Here is a 16,503-nt window from a genome sequence, read left to right as displayed (position 1 = left end):
CACAAGAGAGCATGCACGAGCCGTGCACGCTCTGTTTGCAAGTTTCTGTCATTATTATACTGATCGATTGAGTGAGGACTCAAGACATGATCTGCGATGGAGAAGTAGGTTGTTGCATTTGTGTAATAAATACTATGGTGAACACATTGGAATTACCGTGACTGCGCAATTTGTGTCATACAATTTGTAGACACTGTTTCTCTTGCGACCCTTAGACATTTAGAAAAAACACTGTGAGAAAACCGTATGCTCACCACACATATACACCTGAAAGTGTGCATGCGCAGAAAGTGACGAGCATGTACAACGGCTTACGTAAACTTATCACCAGCATGATTGACAACTAGGATGACTAATAGTGTTGGGCGATATGCCCTATTTTCAGATCGTCCTATCGTCAGCCTGTGAGATCGGCGATACACGATATTATCGGGGGGCGGGGCAGTAGTTTACTCATTTTTTTATTTGTTAATTTTTTACTCATTATAACAAGTCACTTGATGGGTGGACAAAAAAAACAAGAGCAACACCGTCATGACCGCAACCTTCTTAAAACTGATGCGTGCGCGAGCGCGTCATTAAAACCCTATCATGATTACTTAATAACTATAAAAACATGCATCTGCGCACGCACACACACTCATGAGGTGCCTTTTTAAACGCATCGGTCCAGCGGAACGCGATCATATTTTAAACACAATCATATATTAAACACGAGGAACGTGTTGCTACAACTCCTTGAAATGCATATCATAAACAGGATTAATACCTAGTGATCTGACTTCAGACAGAGCGCAGCTTTCTGCACGTACGCGAGAGTGAGAGAGAGGCGCTAATATGCAGTGGGTCACATTTTTTAAACAAAAAGTAAAGTTTGCCTCAGCTCGCATGAAACGCATTAAACTGAACAAATACATAAGGATTACTACTTTAGTTTATGTTTAGACTGCGGACAGACGCGAGAGCGCGTGCACGTGAGACAGAGAGAAGCGCAGCTGCTCATGACGCGGCGCGCTGAATTTAGTGGTAGAAGGAGACCAAGACGCGCGCATTAAGTGCAGGTACGTGCAAGAAGGAATTCTCTCTTTACAAGCTCTCTGCGTAAAGTGAAGCCCACAAACCCTCATGTGAGGAAAAGCATGCAATGTGGGTGTTAATATAAAACTATGATGATAATAATAATAACCATTTGCCAACTATCGTCATGACTATCGTCCTGTAAGCCTGCCATTGGCGATATGTCCGAAGATCGTCGATACACGATACTATCGTCTATCGGCACAACCCTAATGACTAATAGTCTTGATGATCCACCTGGAAAAAGAAAATTCTCCGCTATAACTTTAATACTTATAGAGAGGTTATGGCCACACCAAATAAGGATAACGCAAAGCCACAAAGTTCATCCACATAGAAAAATAGTCCCACCTAAAAATTATGTTTTTTCTTTGGTATTTGACAGCATGCCACAGATACTTAAAGGTGCAGTGTGTAACTTTTAGAAGGATCTCTTGGCAGAAAAGCAATATAATATACAAAACTATATTATCAGTGGTGTATAAAGACCTTTCATAATGAACCATTATGTTTTTATTTCCTTAGAATGAGTTGTTTTTATCTACATACATCGCGGGTCCCCTTACATGGAAGTCGCCATTTTGTGCCGCCATGTTTCTACAAAAGCCCTTAACGGACAAACTTTTTTTACTAAGTTGTCTCCGACGATGACATGTTTGTCCTGTGGCGGCTACCGTAGCTTCTCTATGTGTTTCGGTGAACGGTGGACTGAGTGTTAATTGCAATTCGCGACTTCACCACTAGATGCTGCTAAAATGTACACACTGCACCTTTAAATGATACTGAACTGAAATGTTTCTTCTTAAAATTAAGTTTCTATTTCTGTGATTTGATTAGCATGACTGCAAATATTTGACTCTGTTTGAAACCCAGCTGAAGGCATTTTTTGTGGTTTATTGTTTTCTACATACAATCATCCTACATAATGTAAAGCATATAACCTTGATTTCTTTAATTTTGAAAGAGTAAGACCATGACGGTGTCCGAAATAGCCCCCATACCCTCATTTTGGGCTGGGTAAAAATATTGATTCTCCGCTTGAATAAATGAAAACAAGTGAGTCAATTCAGACACTAAGCATCAACTAGCCGTTGAGTGTTCATCAGTTGTACATTCATTATTGCGATGCATTATGGGATTGAATTAGTGCACTCTGCGTTAACGTCCACTATAATTTTGGATACAACTACCCTAAATTTAAGGGTATATGGAGCTATTTCGGACGCAGCCTGTGTTGAAGATTGAAATCAATGATTGAAAACAAACTTTAATGTTCCTTATACCACATGTGTAAATGTTGAATGTTTTATGATTAGTTGAGAAATGTTGCACACCTTGGGTGTGCATTATTTTTAAATAATTCAACAGCCTGTCACCAATTACTCCTTCCTTATCTCATAATTAGATAATGAGACTTCACAGGGTGAAAGGGTTACAAATAAAGATAAAAATGTATTATTTCAGTTTACTTACAATCTCATACAGTGAGGACAGATTAATCAAAAAGTCATGAAGCAGAATCATTATTCATATAAAGTGCTCATTACGAATGCTTTAAAAAATAAATGCCAGCCGAACAATAAGCAATATGTTTTAAATAAATATGACTCTTAAATCAAGATGATGTTCTGCGGTAAGTTTTAATGACTCATTTTCATTTGTCAGCAAGCCATTCAAATAGTTGGGATGTAATGCAAATACTTGTTTCAGATGTGCACTGCTACATTTCATACCTCTACACAGTACATTTTTCAGCTTCTAGACACAGACGTTGATATGACCTCACTGCAATCTGTATTCTTACCCATAATTCCCTGCATCATTTTCAGTTCAGACCTGAGCACTCTGTGACCTCTCTGTAGGAAGCTGTGGCACAACACAGCTTCTCCTGTTTGGCCTGTCAGTCTCCATCCCCCCATCAACGTCCCCATTTGCTGCCCTCTTCTTTACTTACTTAACCTTTAGCTCTCTCTCCCACCTCTCATTTCTTCAGTGAGGTTAATCTCTTTCTCTCTGTGTGTGTGTGTTTGTTGCAGGGTGATGTACGTGTATGGAGGCTTTAACAGCCTGATGCTAAATGATCTGCTGAAGTTCACCCCGCTGAGCTGTGCTGTGTTCTCCGAGCAGCTGGATTGTGTGACGGCCGTGCCCGGTGTGAAGTGTGTGTGGAACCCCGTTACCTCCACCTGTCTGTCCTGGGAGCAAGCGTCTCCTTCTGACGTGGAGAGTTTGAGGAGCAACTGCACTCCAAGAGTTTGTAAGTGAAGGGGGCTATCTCTGCTTAATTGCATTCCATTAGTAACATAGGCCGTCTGTTATGTTCTTAAAGGAAAACAGCACTGTTTTTCAATATTTTACTATGTTCTTACCTCAACTTAGACTAATTAATACATACCTATCTTTTTTAATATCTGCACTTAATCTTTGTGCAGCGTGTTGTGAATGTGTTAGCATTTAGCCTAGCCCCATTCATTCCTTAGGATCCAAACAGGAATTAATTTAGAAGCCACCAAACACTTGCATGTTTTCCCTTTTTAAAGAGTTATATGTGTAAGTATGTTGGCGCAAAATAAAACTGATAAAAAACGAGAACTATATTGTATGGCAGAAAAGCACTTAAATTGCAGCACTTCGTCCTCGGGCGCAGTTTGAGCGAGAGGGGGAGTATCGTAGTTTCCGGACTATAAGTCGCACTTTTTTTCATAGTTTGGCTAGTCCTGCGACTTATAGTCAGGTGCGACTTATATGTCAAAATTAATTCATACTGACTAACATGAACCCAAAGAAAACATTACTGTCTACAACCACGAGAGGGTGCTCCTGTAGCCTACCCCTGAAAAAAACTGTTAACTGAAACATTAACTTAAAGACAACGGAGAAAGACTTAAAGTAATAGTATACTCATTGTCAACATTAAACTATGTTATCACCCCAACCAAGAACTGTTGACACATCCCTCCACCATCCGTGCGCGCGCACGCAAGCGCCGGAGCGCGCTGCGACGCTTAGATAGCATTTAGCTTAGCCCCATTCATTCAATTGTACCATTTAGAGATAAAGTTAGAAGTGACCAAACACATCAACGTTTTTCCTATTTAAGACGAGTAGTTATACGAGCAAGTGTGGTGGTACAAAATAAAACATAGCGCTTTTCTAAGCGGATTTAAAAGAGGAACTATATTTTATGGCGTAATAGCACTTTTGGGAGTACTTCGACTCGGCGCAGTAACACCCTCCCTCTCCCATTATGAGAATGAGAAGGGGAGCGGACTTTTCAGGCGAGTCGAAGTACTCCCAAAAGTGCTATTACGCCATAAAATATAGTTCCTGTTTTAAATCCGCTTAGAAAAGCGCTACGTTTTATATATGTTTTTTTCCTCTTCATTATGCATTTTTTGACTGATGTGACTTATACTCCGGAGCGACTTATAGTCCGGAAAGTACGGTAGTCAGGTGGGGTGATGTCATTTTTGATCCGCTTAAAACGTTTTATTTTGTGCCACCATACTTACTCGTGTAAATACTCATGTAACAGTCTTTAAATAGGGAAAACATGGAAGTGTTTGGTGGCTTCTACATTCATCCCTTGGATCCTAAGGAATGAATGGCGCTAGGCTAAATGCTAACACATTCACGACGCGCTGTACAAAGATTTAGTGCACGCATTGAAAAAGATATGTATGTATTAATTCATCTAAATTAAGGTAAGAACAAAGTAAAATATTGAAAAACGGTGGTGTTTTCCTTTAACACTGATCTAAAGGCTTAAGATCACACTTTGGACAAAAGGTAACTATAACGATAAATATAATGATAACTATATTAGCATCCACACCAATGGACAGAAACGTTATGTTTATATTAAGCTTCTGTGCAGCAGTTTTACATTTTAAGTGTGTGAGGTAAAAAAAGCATGTGTTGGGTTTGAAACGCATCTCCGCTCATGAAAATGGTTGAAGCGATGCTCAGCTTCTTCCTTTGAGCAAGTAAAAATATAAGATTTATTTAGTGCATTTTTGATTCTGGCATCATCACATAAATGTGAGGTATTTTGAAGTTTTTTTAATTCAATTGGTGGAATATAGTAATAAAGAAGAAGAAGGTGTGTCTAAATTTTCATCTGGTCTTGTAATTATAATCTTTAAACGCATAATTAAGTGAAGGAATTAATTATAGTGCAGTACTTTCTTAATAGTTTCTGGGACTAGACTCTTCTTATTGATTTAAATTTTCTTATATATCAGATGGCTCATCAGCAGGAAATACTTGAACAACAAATAAACTGTTATTTCATCCAGAAAGTCAGCAAAGCTACTTTAATCCATAATGAATGGCACCAGGCAGCTATATAGAAGATAAACACAGCAATACAATTAGGTTAAGTTATGGCATTTGACAATACTCAAAATATAAATGAGAAGAATAATACAAAAAATGCACATGCAATATCAACAATCACAGACATTCCTTGTTTGACTGTATTAGATTTGTCAGAGGATCTCTGAATTTAAACAAGAAATAAGAGGATATTTCAAAAACCATATAAACGTGTGTGTTTTTTCTCACACAGTGTTACAATATGTATGTACGTATATATGTATGTTAGATCCATTTGTGCAGTAATCTGTCTGTGTTTTACAGATGCAGACGGTGAAAAGTGTGAACAATATTCAGACTGCTACAGTTGTACAGCGAATACGAACAGCTGCCAGTGGTGCACAGCCCTGTGTGTGTCTATCCACAGTAACTGCACAGGTTCACGGGTAAGACAAAACTGTAAATGTACCCTGAATAAAGCTGTATAATAGACAGAACAGTGTGAGATGTTTTCTTTAAATATATATTTATTTATTAAGGGATCTATTCTTAAAGTCAATTTGTCTTCTGTCCTGCAGGGGGCAATATTGGAATATGATGCATGTCCAAAAGACAACCCGTCCTCTGTATGCAGCAAAAGGACCAGCTGTAAAAGTTGTGCCACAGATCAGAACTGCCAATGGGAAGCTAGAAATCAAGAATGCATTGCTCTTCCTGGGAATGTCTTGCTAAAAGCAAAAATGTGTTTATGTTTGACGTTCAAATTACAAGTGATTCATACTTCTGACGCTGCACCACAAAATAAGTCATAGTGCATGGGTATATTTGTAGCAGAACCCAACAATACATTGTATGGGTCAAAATAAAAACTTTCTTATGCCAAAAATGTTTTGGATTTAAAGTAAAGATCAGTTTCCATGAATATATTTCCTGGAGTAAATATATCTAAAATGTATTTATCATTAGTAATATTTGTTTGCTAAGGACTTCATTTGGGCATCTTTAAATGCGACTTTCTTAGTATTGTGATTTTCTTTTTTTTTGGCACACTCAGATTTCAGATTTTTAAAGGGGACATTTCACAAGACTTTTTTTAAGATGTAAAATAAATATTTGGTGTCTCCAGAGTACGTATGTGAAGTTTTAGCTCAAAATATCATGTAGATCACTTATTACAGCATGTTAAAATTGGCACTTTGTAGGAGTGAGCAAAAATATGCTGTTTTTGTGTTTGTCCCTATAAAATGCAAATGAGCTGATCTCTGCACTAAGTGTCGTGGTTGGATAGTGCAGATTAAGGGGCGGTATTATCCCCTTCTGACATCACAGGGGGAGCCAGATTTCAATGACCTATTTTTTTCACATGCTTGCGGAGAATGCTTTACCCAAACTAAGTTACTGGGTTGATCTTTTTCACATTTTCTAGATTGATTGAAGGACTGGGGACCCAATAATAGCACTTAAAGCAACACTATGTAGTTTTTTTTACCTTTAAATAATGTCTCTAAAAGTATTTCAGTGATAGAACAAGTTTTAACTGGACCAATTGTAATGTTGCTGCAACCTGAGCAACCTCCTAGCTGGTACAAGCACACTCTGAAAGTGGCGGTGGAGGGTAGAGCACACAGCCCCGCCCCTCCCCCTGCCTGCAGAAGAGTGTCTGATACCAGGCAGTGTTGCGCTTTTCAACCACATGGGGGAGCTGTAAGTCATTTTTACATGGAAACTACATAGTGCTGCTTTAAATATGGAAAAAGTCATTTTCATGATATGTAACTTTTAAATAGTTGTATTTTGGCCAAATATTGTCCTATAATAACAAACACATTAATTAAAAGCTTATTCAGCTTTTAGATGATGCATAAATATACTAAACTAAAAAAAACCTAAAGACAGGTTTTATGGTCCAGGGTCACATTTGAGGCTCTGTGGCCTTGTTACAAATCCTAGTAAGCTGCTTACCGCTTCAATGGAAGCTACCTTGTAAGACAGTATTCTAGCGATCCTAAACCTCAATATGTAGGCAGCTTATCACACAAAACGCATGAAAGACTTTACTGGCAAGCTATTTAAATGATGCAAATGCAATTTTCTAACAAGGATACGTAAATATACATTGCATGCGTACATTTTTGGTTCATTATTTATATTTGGCAATACTAGGGGCGGTTTCCCGGACAGGGTTTAGATTAGTCCAGGACTAGGCCTTATTAGGACATTTAGGTAGTTTTTATAAACAAATTTTACAAAAAACAATAATGGTGTGCATTTTGAGACGCAACAATGGCACTGATATAGTTTAAGATATGGCAGTACAAGGTGTTTTTAAATGAAAGCAGCTCAAACATGCATTTTAGTCCAGGACTAGTCTAATCCCTGTATGGGAAACCCGCCCCTGAATGTATTTTACAATTATTTAGCTATTTTTTCTTTGCTTTCCATCTTGTATTCATTTTTTCCACCGAGCTCCTCACAATGCATTTTCATATTGTCGTCATCTTAAAGTATGCATGCAGTGTTTGGCCAAAAGATCTTCGCTGTAATAATTTAGTTGTTTCTCCTGTCACAAATTTTGCATTCAGATCTGATGATCTGTAGACAGCTGACTGGGTTTTGAAACGGAGCAAACGTCTTCTTATCCCCCCTGCCAAAAACAACATTCTTGTTCTGTTGTTGTTTCAGGGAACATCTGTGGGGAGAGCTGGCACCTGGTGGGCAACTCGTGTCTGAAGCTGATCACAGCCAAAGACTCTTACGACAATGCTAAACTGGCATGTCGCAGTCACCAGGCTGTGCTGGCTTCCCTCACCACACAAAAGAAAGTTCAGTTTGTACTCAAAGAGATGCAGAACAGATCTCTGCAGGTGAGTCAGGATCCGTGGGAACTTCGCACACACAATGTCTTTCAGCATTATCTTAAAGTTACAGCTCACCGAAGTAAGAACATTTACCCCTTGATTAACTCCCCTTAAAGAGACACTTCACTTTTTTAAAAATATTCAAATTTTCCAGCTTCCCTAGAGTAAAATATTTGATTTTTACCAGTTTGGAATCCATTGAGCCGATCTCCAGGTCTGGCTGTACCACATTTAGCATAGCTTAGCATAATCCATTGAATCTGACTAGACCATTAGCATTGAGGTCAAAAATGAGCAAAGAGTTTCGATGTTTTCTTTGCAGATATATCTAGGAACTAAACTCTCATTCTGGTGTAATAATCAAGGACTTTGCTGCCGTAACATGGCTGCAGGAGGCGCAAAGATATTAACCAGCAACCGAAAATAGCCCCCTTAGTAACTTTCAATAGCAGGGGACTATTTTCGGGCATTGCGTAATAGTCAAGTTTTATAAAATATCGAAACTCTTTGGTTATTTTTTAGCGCGATGCTAATTTTTATTTAACCTTTATTTAACCAGGTTAGTCTCATTGAGATATAGAATCTCTTTTTCAAGAGAGACCTGGCCAAAATAGCAGAACAAATTAAATCACACAATCACAAAACAAACACAAAAACGCAAAGACAACTCAAGTGCATTTCAATTTAAATAAAATGCCATTAATTAAAACATTTGCACGTGTGAATGGACTCATATTCTATAGATTTAACATAATGTTTAAAATCATTTAAGGAAATTAGACACTGTAGTTTTAGTGATTTCTGTAGGTCATTCCAAGTTGAAGATGCAAAAAACATGAAAGCCTTTTTGAACAACTCGGTCCTGGCTTGAGGTACATTCAATGAAATAATTTTCTGGGACAGTAAACCATAAGTACTCTGGGCAAAAGTAAGAAACTCGGATATGTAGCATGGCAGTCTGCCTATGATGCCCTTATATATGAAAATATAAAGGTGAGTAAGCCGGCGATTTGATAGAGAGGGCAAATTCACTGTGGAATAAAGTGTACAGTGATGAGTGAGAGGTCTGCAATTTGAAATAAATTTTAAAGCTCCATGAAACACAGCATCCAACATCTGAAGACACTTTGAGGGGGCATTCATATACAACAGATCACCATAATCAATAATAGAGAGAAATGTGGCATCAACTAGCTTTTTTCTAGCAGAAAAAGTAAAACAAGATTTGTTCCTAAAGAAAAAACCTAGCTTCAATTTCAACTTCTTTACCAGATTCTGTATATGAAGCTCAAAAGAAAGGTGCTCATCAATTAAAAATCCTAAATATTTATAAGATGAAACTATCTCAATTGTTTGACCCTGATCAGTTACAATATTCAGGTCTAACTCTCTTTTCCTTGAGTTTGAAAATACCATTACTTTAGTCTTCTCTGCATTAAGCACAAGCTGTAAGCGATAAAGCTGTGCTTGCACTCTATCAAAAGCAGTTTGCAAGCATTCATACGCCTTCCTAATGGTAGCTGCACAACAATAAATGATAGTATCATCTGCATAAAAATGGAAAGATGCATGTTGGACATTTTCCCCTAAACAGTTTATATAAATTGTGAATAAAAGTGGCCCTAGAATGGAGCCTTGTGGGACCCCTTTACATATTGATAGATATTTTGACGTTAAGCCATCAATTTGCGTAGCTTGAGTCCTATCAGCAAGTTAGTTGATAAACCAGCCCACAGAGTGCCGAGATATACCTATACTGATCAGTCTCTGCACTAATATACTATGGTCAACAGTGTCAAATGCTTTGGACAAAACAATGAACATAGACACACAGTGTTTCTTATCATCAAGTGCTTTGACTATATCATTAATTACTTTTATCGCAGCAGTGGTAGTGCTGTGATTTTTTCCTAAAACCAGATTGATACTTAGATAAAATTGACTGAGCATTTAAATACTCTTTCACTTGTTCACTAACCAAAGATTCCAACACTTTGGCCAAAGCTGAAAGTATAATTATTTGGCAAGGTAGGGTCACCTCCTTTCAAAAGTGGCAAAACATAAGCAGACTTCCATACCTTGGGAATTTTGTTTGTGATCAGAGTAAGATTAAAAAGATGAGCCAAAGGTTCAGCTAGGATATCTGCAGCTAATTTCAAAAAGAAAGGGTCTAAGTGATCTGGGCCCGCAGGTTTTCGAGGATTCAATTGTTTCAGAGCTTTATGAACATCAGCAACTGAAAAGGAGCTGAGACTGAAAGTTTTGTCAGCAGTAATAAAGGTGTCACTTACAGGCTCCGACACTCTAGGGGCAACAGAATTAAACAAAGATTCAGATGATATGAAATGCTCATTAAAACAATTTAACATTTCTACTTTGTCAGATATAGAAACACCATTTTTAACTAGAGACACCGGAAATGCTGTTTTTTTAGTCGTTGCAGATAATGACTTAATAGTTTTCCAAAATTTTTTTTGGGTCATTTAGATTTTCTGTAGTTTCAGATAAATAAAATTCAGCTTTAGCTTTTCTGAAAAGTGAAGTGAATTTGTTTCGCAAACATTTGAAAACAAACCAGTCAGCATCAGTATCCGATCTCCTTGCCTTTGCCCAGGCTACATTTCTCTCATGGAGCAATTTAGAAATCTCAGGGGAAAACCAGGGAATGTCCCGACCTTTAATTATAAATTTTCGAATAGGTGGATGTCTGTTCAGAATATCAAGAAAACTGTTTTGAAAAAAAAGTCAGGGCTAATTCCACATCATCAAACAAAGCAATTCTACTCCAGTTAAAATAAAATAAATAATATAAAAAACCCTGTTCAACAAACATTTTCATGATCTAATCAGATTCAATGGATTATGCTAAGATATGCTAAAAGTGGTAACGCCAGACCCAGAGATCGGCTGAATGGATTCCAAAATGATAAAAATCAAATGTTTAACTCTAGGGAAGCTGGAAAATGAGAATATTTTCAAAAAAGTGGAGTGTCCCTTTAATGCCATCCTAGGTGTATAGGACTTATTTTCTTTAACCAAATAGCAAGTCTTGTAACTATTAATCATATGCATTGTGACAAACCGCGCAGAACCAATGATGCATGAGAACCAACAATCAATCGTCTTGCTTACAAACAATTTGATCTTGATGGCATCAACCATTAAGAAGTAAACCTAAAATGGTATTAAGGTTAGTACACCATGGGGTCATTTTAATTTTCGGTGAACTATTACTTTAATGCTTCTGCAATTTCTTCTGGTCATTTGGCCTTCTCACTGCATTATGTATTGTGAATTCAACCTGAATTTGGTTGTGTGTGCACGCTTTTGTATGCTGCAGTCGAAAGCATTGGTGACTCCATGGGTGGGTTTGAGAAAGATCAATGTCTCCTACTGGTGTTGGGAGGACATGTCCCCCTTCACTAACTCCACACTGCAGTGGTTACCGGGGGAGCCCAGCGACGCCGGTTTTTGCGGGTATCTGGCCGAGCCTACATTCAACGGACTGAAGGCGGCTACCTGCGTGAACTCCATAAACGGGAGCCTGTGCGAACGACCAAGTGAGCAAGAGAGACACAGATATTTAGATTGGCCAGGCTGTATATTGACTGATTGACACTCTGCCCCCTATCTCTCTCTCTCTTACCAGCCAACCACAGTGTAAAGCAGTGTCGGACGCCCTGCGCACTGCGTTCTTCCTGTAGCGAGTGCACCAGTGGGAGCTCAGAGTGTATGTGGTGCAGTAACATGAGGCAGTGTGTGGACTCTAATGCCTACGTGGCGTCCTTCCCATATGGCCAGTGCTTGGAGTGGTACACCATGAATAGCTGTCCACGTACGTCCATGTCTCTCTCTCTCTTTCTCTAAGCTTTCATGCCTCTGCTATTTTTCTATATTTTGTAAATCAATGGCTGAACATGACTATGTCTTCTGTTTATTGTCTTGTAATGCAGTGAACTTATCAATTCACACTCATTCCCCACTGACAAAAAATCAATTCAAATAAAATTTACTAGTAAACAGAGCCACAGAACTGGCCGGAGTTCAGTTTGATAACTGAACTACACAATCCTGATGTATACGTGTGTCTGTTTTCATTTTAGCAGAGAATTGTTCTGGATACAAAACGTGTGCTCAGTGTTTGGATCAGCCTGGCTGCGGATGGTGCACCGATTCCAGTAATACAGGGCGGGGACAGTGTATAGAGGGCTCTTACCGTGGGCCAATCCAGACGCTGTTCCACGCCCCTTCCTCGTCGGGCCCCTCCCTCATTCCAGCCCCTCAGCCGATGCTGAATGTGAGCTTGTGCCCAATGGAGAACAATTACAACTGGTCTTTCATCCAATGCCCAGGTAAAACAAGATTATATGGGTCAGTGACAAAAACGGTTTGGCAAGATGCGAAATACTTTTTAAAGCATGCATCAGGTTTATTTCTATGCACAGTGTATTTATATAAATTTTATTACATTTGCACCATTTTTATGAAAGTTAAGACTGAATGGACCTGAAAATGTCAAAGTTTGTAACTGCCCATTGTGCCAAAGAATGAGAAAAATTAAATATTTTATCTACCTTGATGGCATGTAAGCATAATCAAAGAAAAAAAATCATTTTAAAATATCATTTTATTAGTTATTTCTATGTGTAAATTTTAATGCATTTTTGTAATATTTGTCCTGACATATGCTCTGTTTTTTAAATAATCTTTGACAAATGATGCGAAAAATTATGTAAAAAAACATCATATTACACTAAACTAAATGATTATATTTTATTCCAAATTTTTTCTTGAATATATTTATGTTTTAATTTTAAAAAATACTAGTTACACCAGTTGACACAGACCGGTTACACCACATTGACATTTTTACAATTATCCCCCAAATATTCTGTCAAAATGAAATAAAACCAGAAATTTTAGACTTGGTCCTCAAAAAAGAGAATGTATGCAAGTAATCTGTACATTTATTTTGAAATTTTAACCCTTTTACATGTAATTTATCCATACGGACACAAAATAATTAACGTCACGTCATTGACCTATATTTATTTTTAGATTCAATTCATTTTTATGAATCGGTTCAATTTAAAGGTGCATTGTGTAACTTTTAGAAAGATCTCTTGAAAAAAAATGCAATATAAACACAAATCTAAATTATCAGTGGTGTAAAAAGATCTTACAAAATGAACTGTATTGCTTTTATTACCTCAGAATAAGCCATTTTTATCAACACACATCGGCGGTCCCCTTTACATGGAAGTCGCCATTTTGCGCCGGCATGTTTTTACCGTAGCCCTAAACGGACAAACTGCTCTCTAGAGCGTGTTTTGTCACTACGTTTTCTGACATGTTTGTCCTGTGGCTTCTCAATGCGTTTCGAAAAGAGGGGTGAGCTGTTGACTGATCTATTGGTTGCAATTCACAATCTTACCACTAATGGCGCTAAAAATCTACACAGTGGACCTTTAACTCAAAACTCTAATTTTAGATCTGTTTATGTCATTATTTTATTGTAATATGGATTGTTTTAATTGAGATGACTTTGATGTGTTTTTACAGCGTGCCAGTGTAACGGACACAGCTCATGCGTAAATGAAAGCGTGTGTGAAAGATGCGAGGACCTCACCACCGGCAAACAATGCGAGAGCTGCATCTCCGGTTACTATGGCGATCCCACAAATGGCGGAAGCTGTCAACGTGAGTCTAAACACACAATACAAATAACTTTTTAAGTTTTGGTAGCACTTTGATAAGGTCTGAACTGTGGATTTGTGTTGGTTCTTCACAGCTTGTAAGTGCAACGGCCATGCCAGTATGTGTAATCCTAACAATGGCAAGTGTTTCTGTACCACCAAGGGCATTAAAGGAGATCGCTGTCATCTGTAAGTGCACACACTCGCACTCATTTTTCCCCACTCCGCCATTATAAGTCATTTGTCAAACGTTAAGCATATAGTTAATCACTTTAATTTCTTTCCAATTCTACTCATTTTCACTCTGAGCTCTTTTGTTGGATTTCATCTTTCAGGTGTGAGGTGGAGAACCGTTACCAAGGCAACCCTCTAAAGGGAACGTGTTATTGTAAGTATGTCAGTGCAGCGGCTAATGGCTGCTCATATTGTGGAAATTTTAGTCATTTAGTCATTTTCCCAACCGTTCCTTTTGTCCTTACCTGACAGAAGCCACGTGTCAGCGTGTCACTCAATCTGTAAAACTAGTTTCTTAAACTACTCAGCGTTTCCCTTTCTCTCTCATGCGCAGACACACTGCTGATAGATTACCAGTTTACCTTCAGTCTGTCTCAGGAGGATGACCGATACTACACCGCCATCAACTTTGTGGCAACTCCTGAAGAGGTGCGTCACGCTGACCTGATTTCACATCTAGAGCACTTCATGTTTGTCCTTTCAGTCCCAATGCTGCCAGCTCTCATCCCATTTTAGTTGACATGATGTTATTTGGAGTAACATTTTGGAAATTCTTTTATGTTGTATTGTGCGTAGACTTACATAAAAGTATATGTTGTGGGGACGTATTGATGCAATCGCATATATTGTCCTTTTTTGTTGTTGTAGTCGTGTTCTTTATTCACTGCTTCTTAATTTGACTTTCTGAATGTCTTTGCAGCAAAATCGTGATCTGGACATGTTCATTAACGCCTCTAAAAACTTCAATCTGAACATCACGTGGGCGACCAGCTTTGTGGGTATGAAACGCAGACGCACGCTAAACGAAATGTTCAAGCTGTCTACATGACTAGCATTAAATCAGTTTTTTTCTCTCTGGGCAGCTGGGACTCAAGCCGGTGAGGAGATCCCCATCATCTCCCGCAGCAACATAAAGGAGTTCAAGGATAGCTTCTCCAACGAGAAGTTTGATTTCCGCAGCAACGCCAACATCACCTTCTACGTCTATGTCAGCAACTTCACCTGGCCAGTGAAAATTCAGGTGCGATTGGTGTCAGCACGCTTGTTGGGTATAGATAGAGAATGAGAGGGCTGTAGGCACAAAGCATTGACCTGTGTGCATGTAGTATCTGAGATTTTACCTTTATCCTTATACTCGTTTATTCATACCGTATACTCGTCATGCAGGTAGGTTTTACTGCAGGAAAAAAGAACCGTTCTCTGCTGGGAAAGCCAAGCAACTTCTGATCCAAGCTCTGGTGATATTAATACTGGATTACTTCAATACCCTACTGGCTGGCCTTCAAGCCGATGCAACCAAGTCCTTGTGAATAATCCAGAATGCAGCAGCACATCTGGTCTTCAAATGAACCAAAAATTGCCCACATCACACTGCTCCTGATCTTACGCAATTAGCTACCTGTAGCCACCTGCATCAAATTTAAGTTGTTGATGCTGGCCATTAGGACAGTAACTAACAAAATTCACTCTCTTACTTTAACTCACTCATATAAGCGTACGTCCCACCTGCCATTTTTGCTCTGTAAATGAGTCACCAAGGCACAACATCACGCTAAGCGGCTGATCACAAAGAACACATTTTTAACAATTAAAAATGGGAGTCGGACCGCAATGCCTTTATTTAATTGACTTCAGAAAAAACTGTGTCACCACAACAGAAGGGCCCGCCTTTCCCATTCTTCGATTGGACAATGGAAAAATGACGACGTACGCTTTTCGTCTCAGAGTTGACTTTTTTCAACTTCAGTCGCTCGGTGCGCTCCTGCAAAAACGCGAGGCTTTCGGTGTGCATAAACTGCACACATAATGCTCACTGCCCATAGAAAACCATTCAAAAAAGTTGGCGCCCACTGCCATAAATGCGTTCTGTGTGATCTTCCCCAACAAAGTTGAATTACCCTGTTCTTGGTGAAATGAGCTGCCAGCCTCTACCATGGTAATGGATTCATTTAACATTTATGTTACTCAAATTACCCTAACTAACTAACCTAAACTAACTATAAAAAAAAAACTAACTACATTCGCTTAACCTATGTTACCCATTTTACTCCTACTTGTAGCATAGCTTTGTTGACTGCTCGTATTGTTGGCTTCTTAGGCATAATGTTAAATGCGCTCTCATTTGTAAGCGGATGAAAATGTCTGCCAAATAAACATGTATGTATGTATGTTTATTGTATTTATTTCTATTCCACAGTATTTTCATTACTATTTTTTTTGTATAATAATCTATAATAATTGCAATGATCTACTTCCTTACTATAAAGTAATAATCAGTAGACGAGGCGAGTCACAAGACCAAATACATAGTATTTGAAAAA

At 38.4% G+C, this 16,503-nt stretch overlaps 1 protein-coding gene across 2 annotated transcripts in view; it reads left to right on the top strand.

Moving 5' to 3' along the window:
- atrn (attractin) overlaps positions 1–16,503 on the top strand; it is an 86,962-nt gene that overhangs the window by 28,042 nt on the left and 42,417 nt on the right. The window contains exons 12-25 of one of the 2 annotated variants that reach the window (XM_073873094.1): positions 3,114–3,334; positions 5,719–5,840; positions 5,973–6,115; positions 8,081–8,258; positions 11,593–11,812; positions 11,902–12,087; positions 12,356–12,604; positions 13,815–13,952; positions 14,044–14,137; positions 14,284–14,336; positions 14,517–14,611; positions 14,883–14,961; positions 15,046–15,203; positions 15,350–16,350. In XM_073873094.1, coding sequence (XP_073729195.1) covers positions 3,114–3,334; positions 5,719–5,840; positions 5,973–6,115; positions 8,081–8,258; positions 11,593–11,812; positions 11,902–12,087; positions 12,356–12,604; positions 13,815–13,952; positions 14,044–14,137; positions 14,284–14,336; positions 14,517–14,611; positions 14,883–14,961; positions 15,046–15,203; positions 15,350–15,409 — 1,996 coding nt within the window. In that variant the 3' untranslated portion in view covers positions 15,410–16,350. Of the gene's footprint in view, positions 1–3,113; positions 3,335–5,718; positions 5,841–5,972; positions 6,116–8,080; positions 8,259–11,592; positions 11,813–11,901; positions 12,088–12,355; positions 12,605–13,814; positions 13,953–14,043; positions 14,138–14,283; positions 14,337–14,516; positions 14,612–14,882; positions 14,962–15,045; positions 15,204–15,349; positions 16,351–16,503 lie in introns of those variants that run through there. The other variant, XM_073873093.1, reaches the window with a different exon arrangement.

The sequence above is a fragment of the Misgurnus anguillicaudatus genome, chromosome 11 (genome assembly GCF_027580225.2).
Source record: "Misgurnus anguillicaudatus chromosome 11, ASM2758022v2, whole genome shotgun sequence".
Lineage (NCBI taxonomy): Eukaryota > Metazoa > Chordata > Actinopteri > Cypriniformes > Cobitidae > Misgurnus > Misgurnus anguillicaudatus.
Note: the sequence above shows the minus strand (reverse complement) of the source record. Positions and strands in the feature narration are given on the sequence as shown.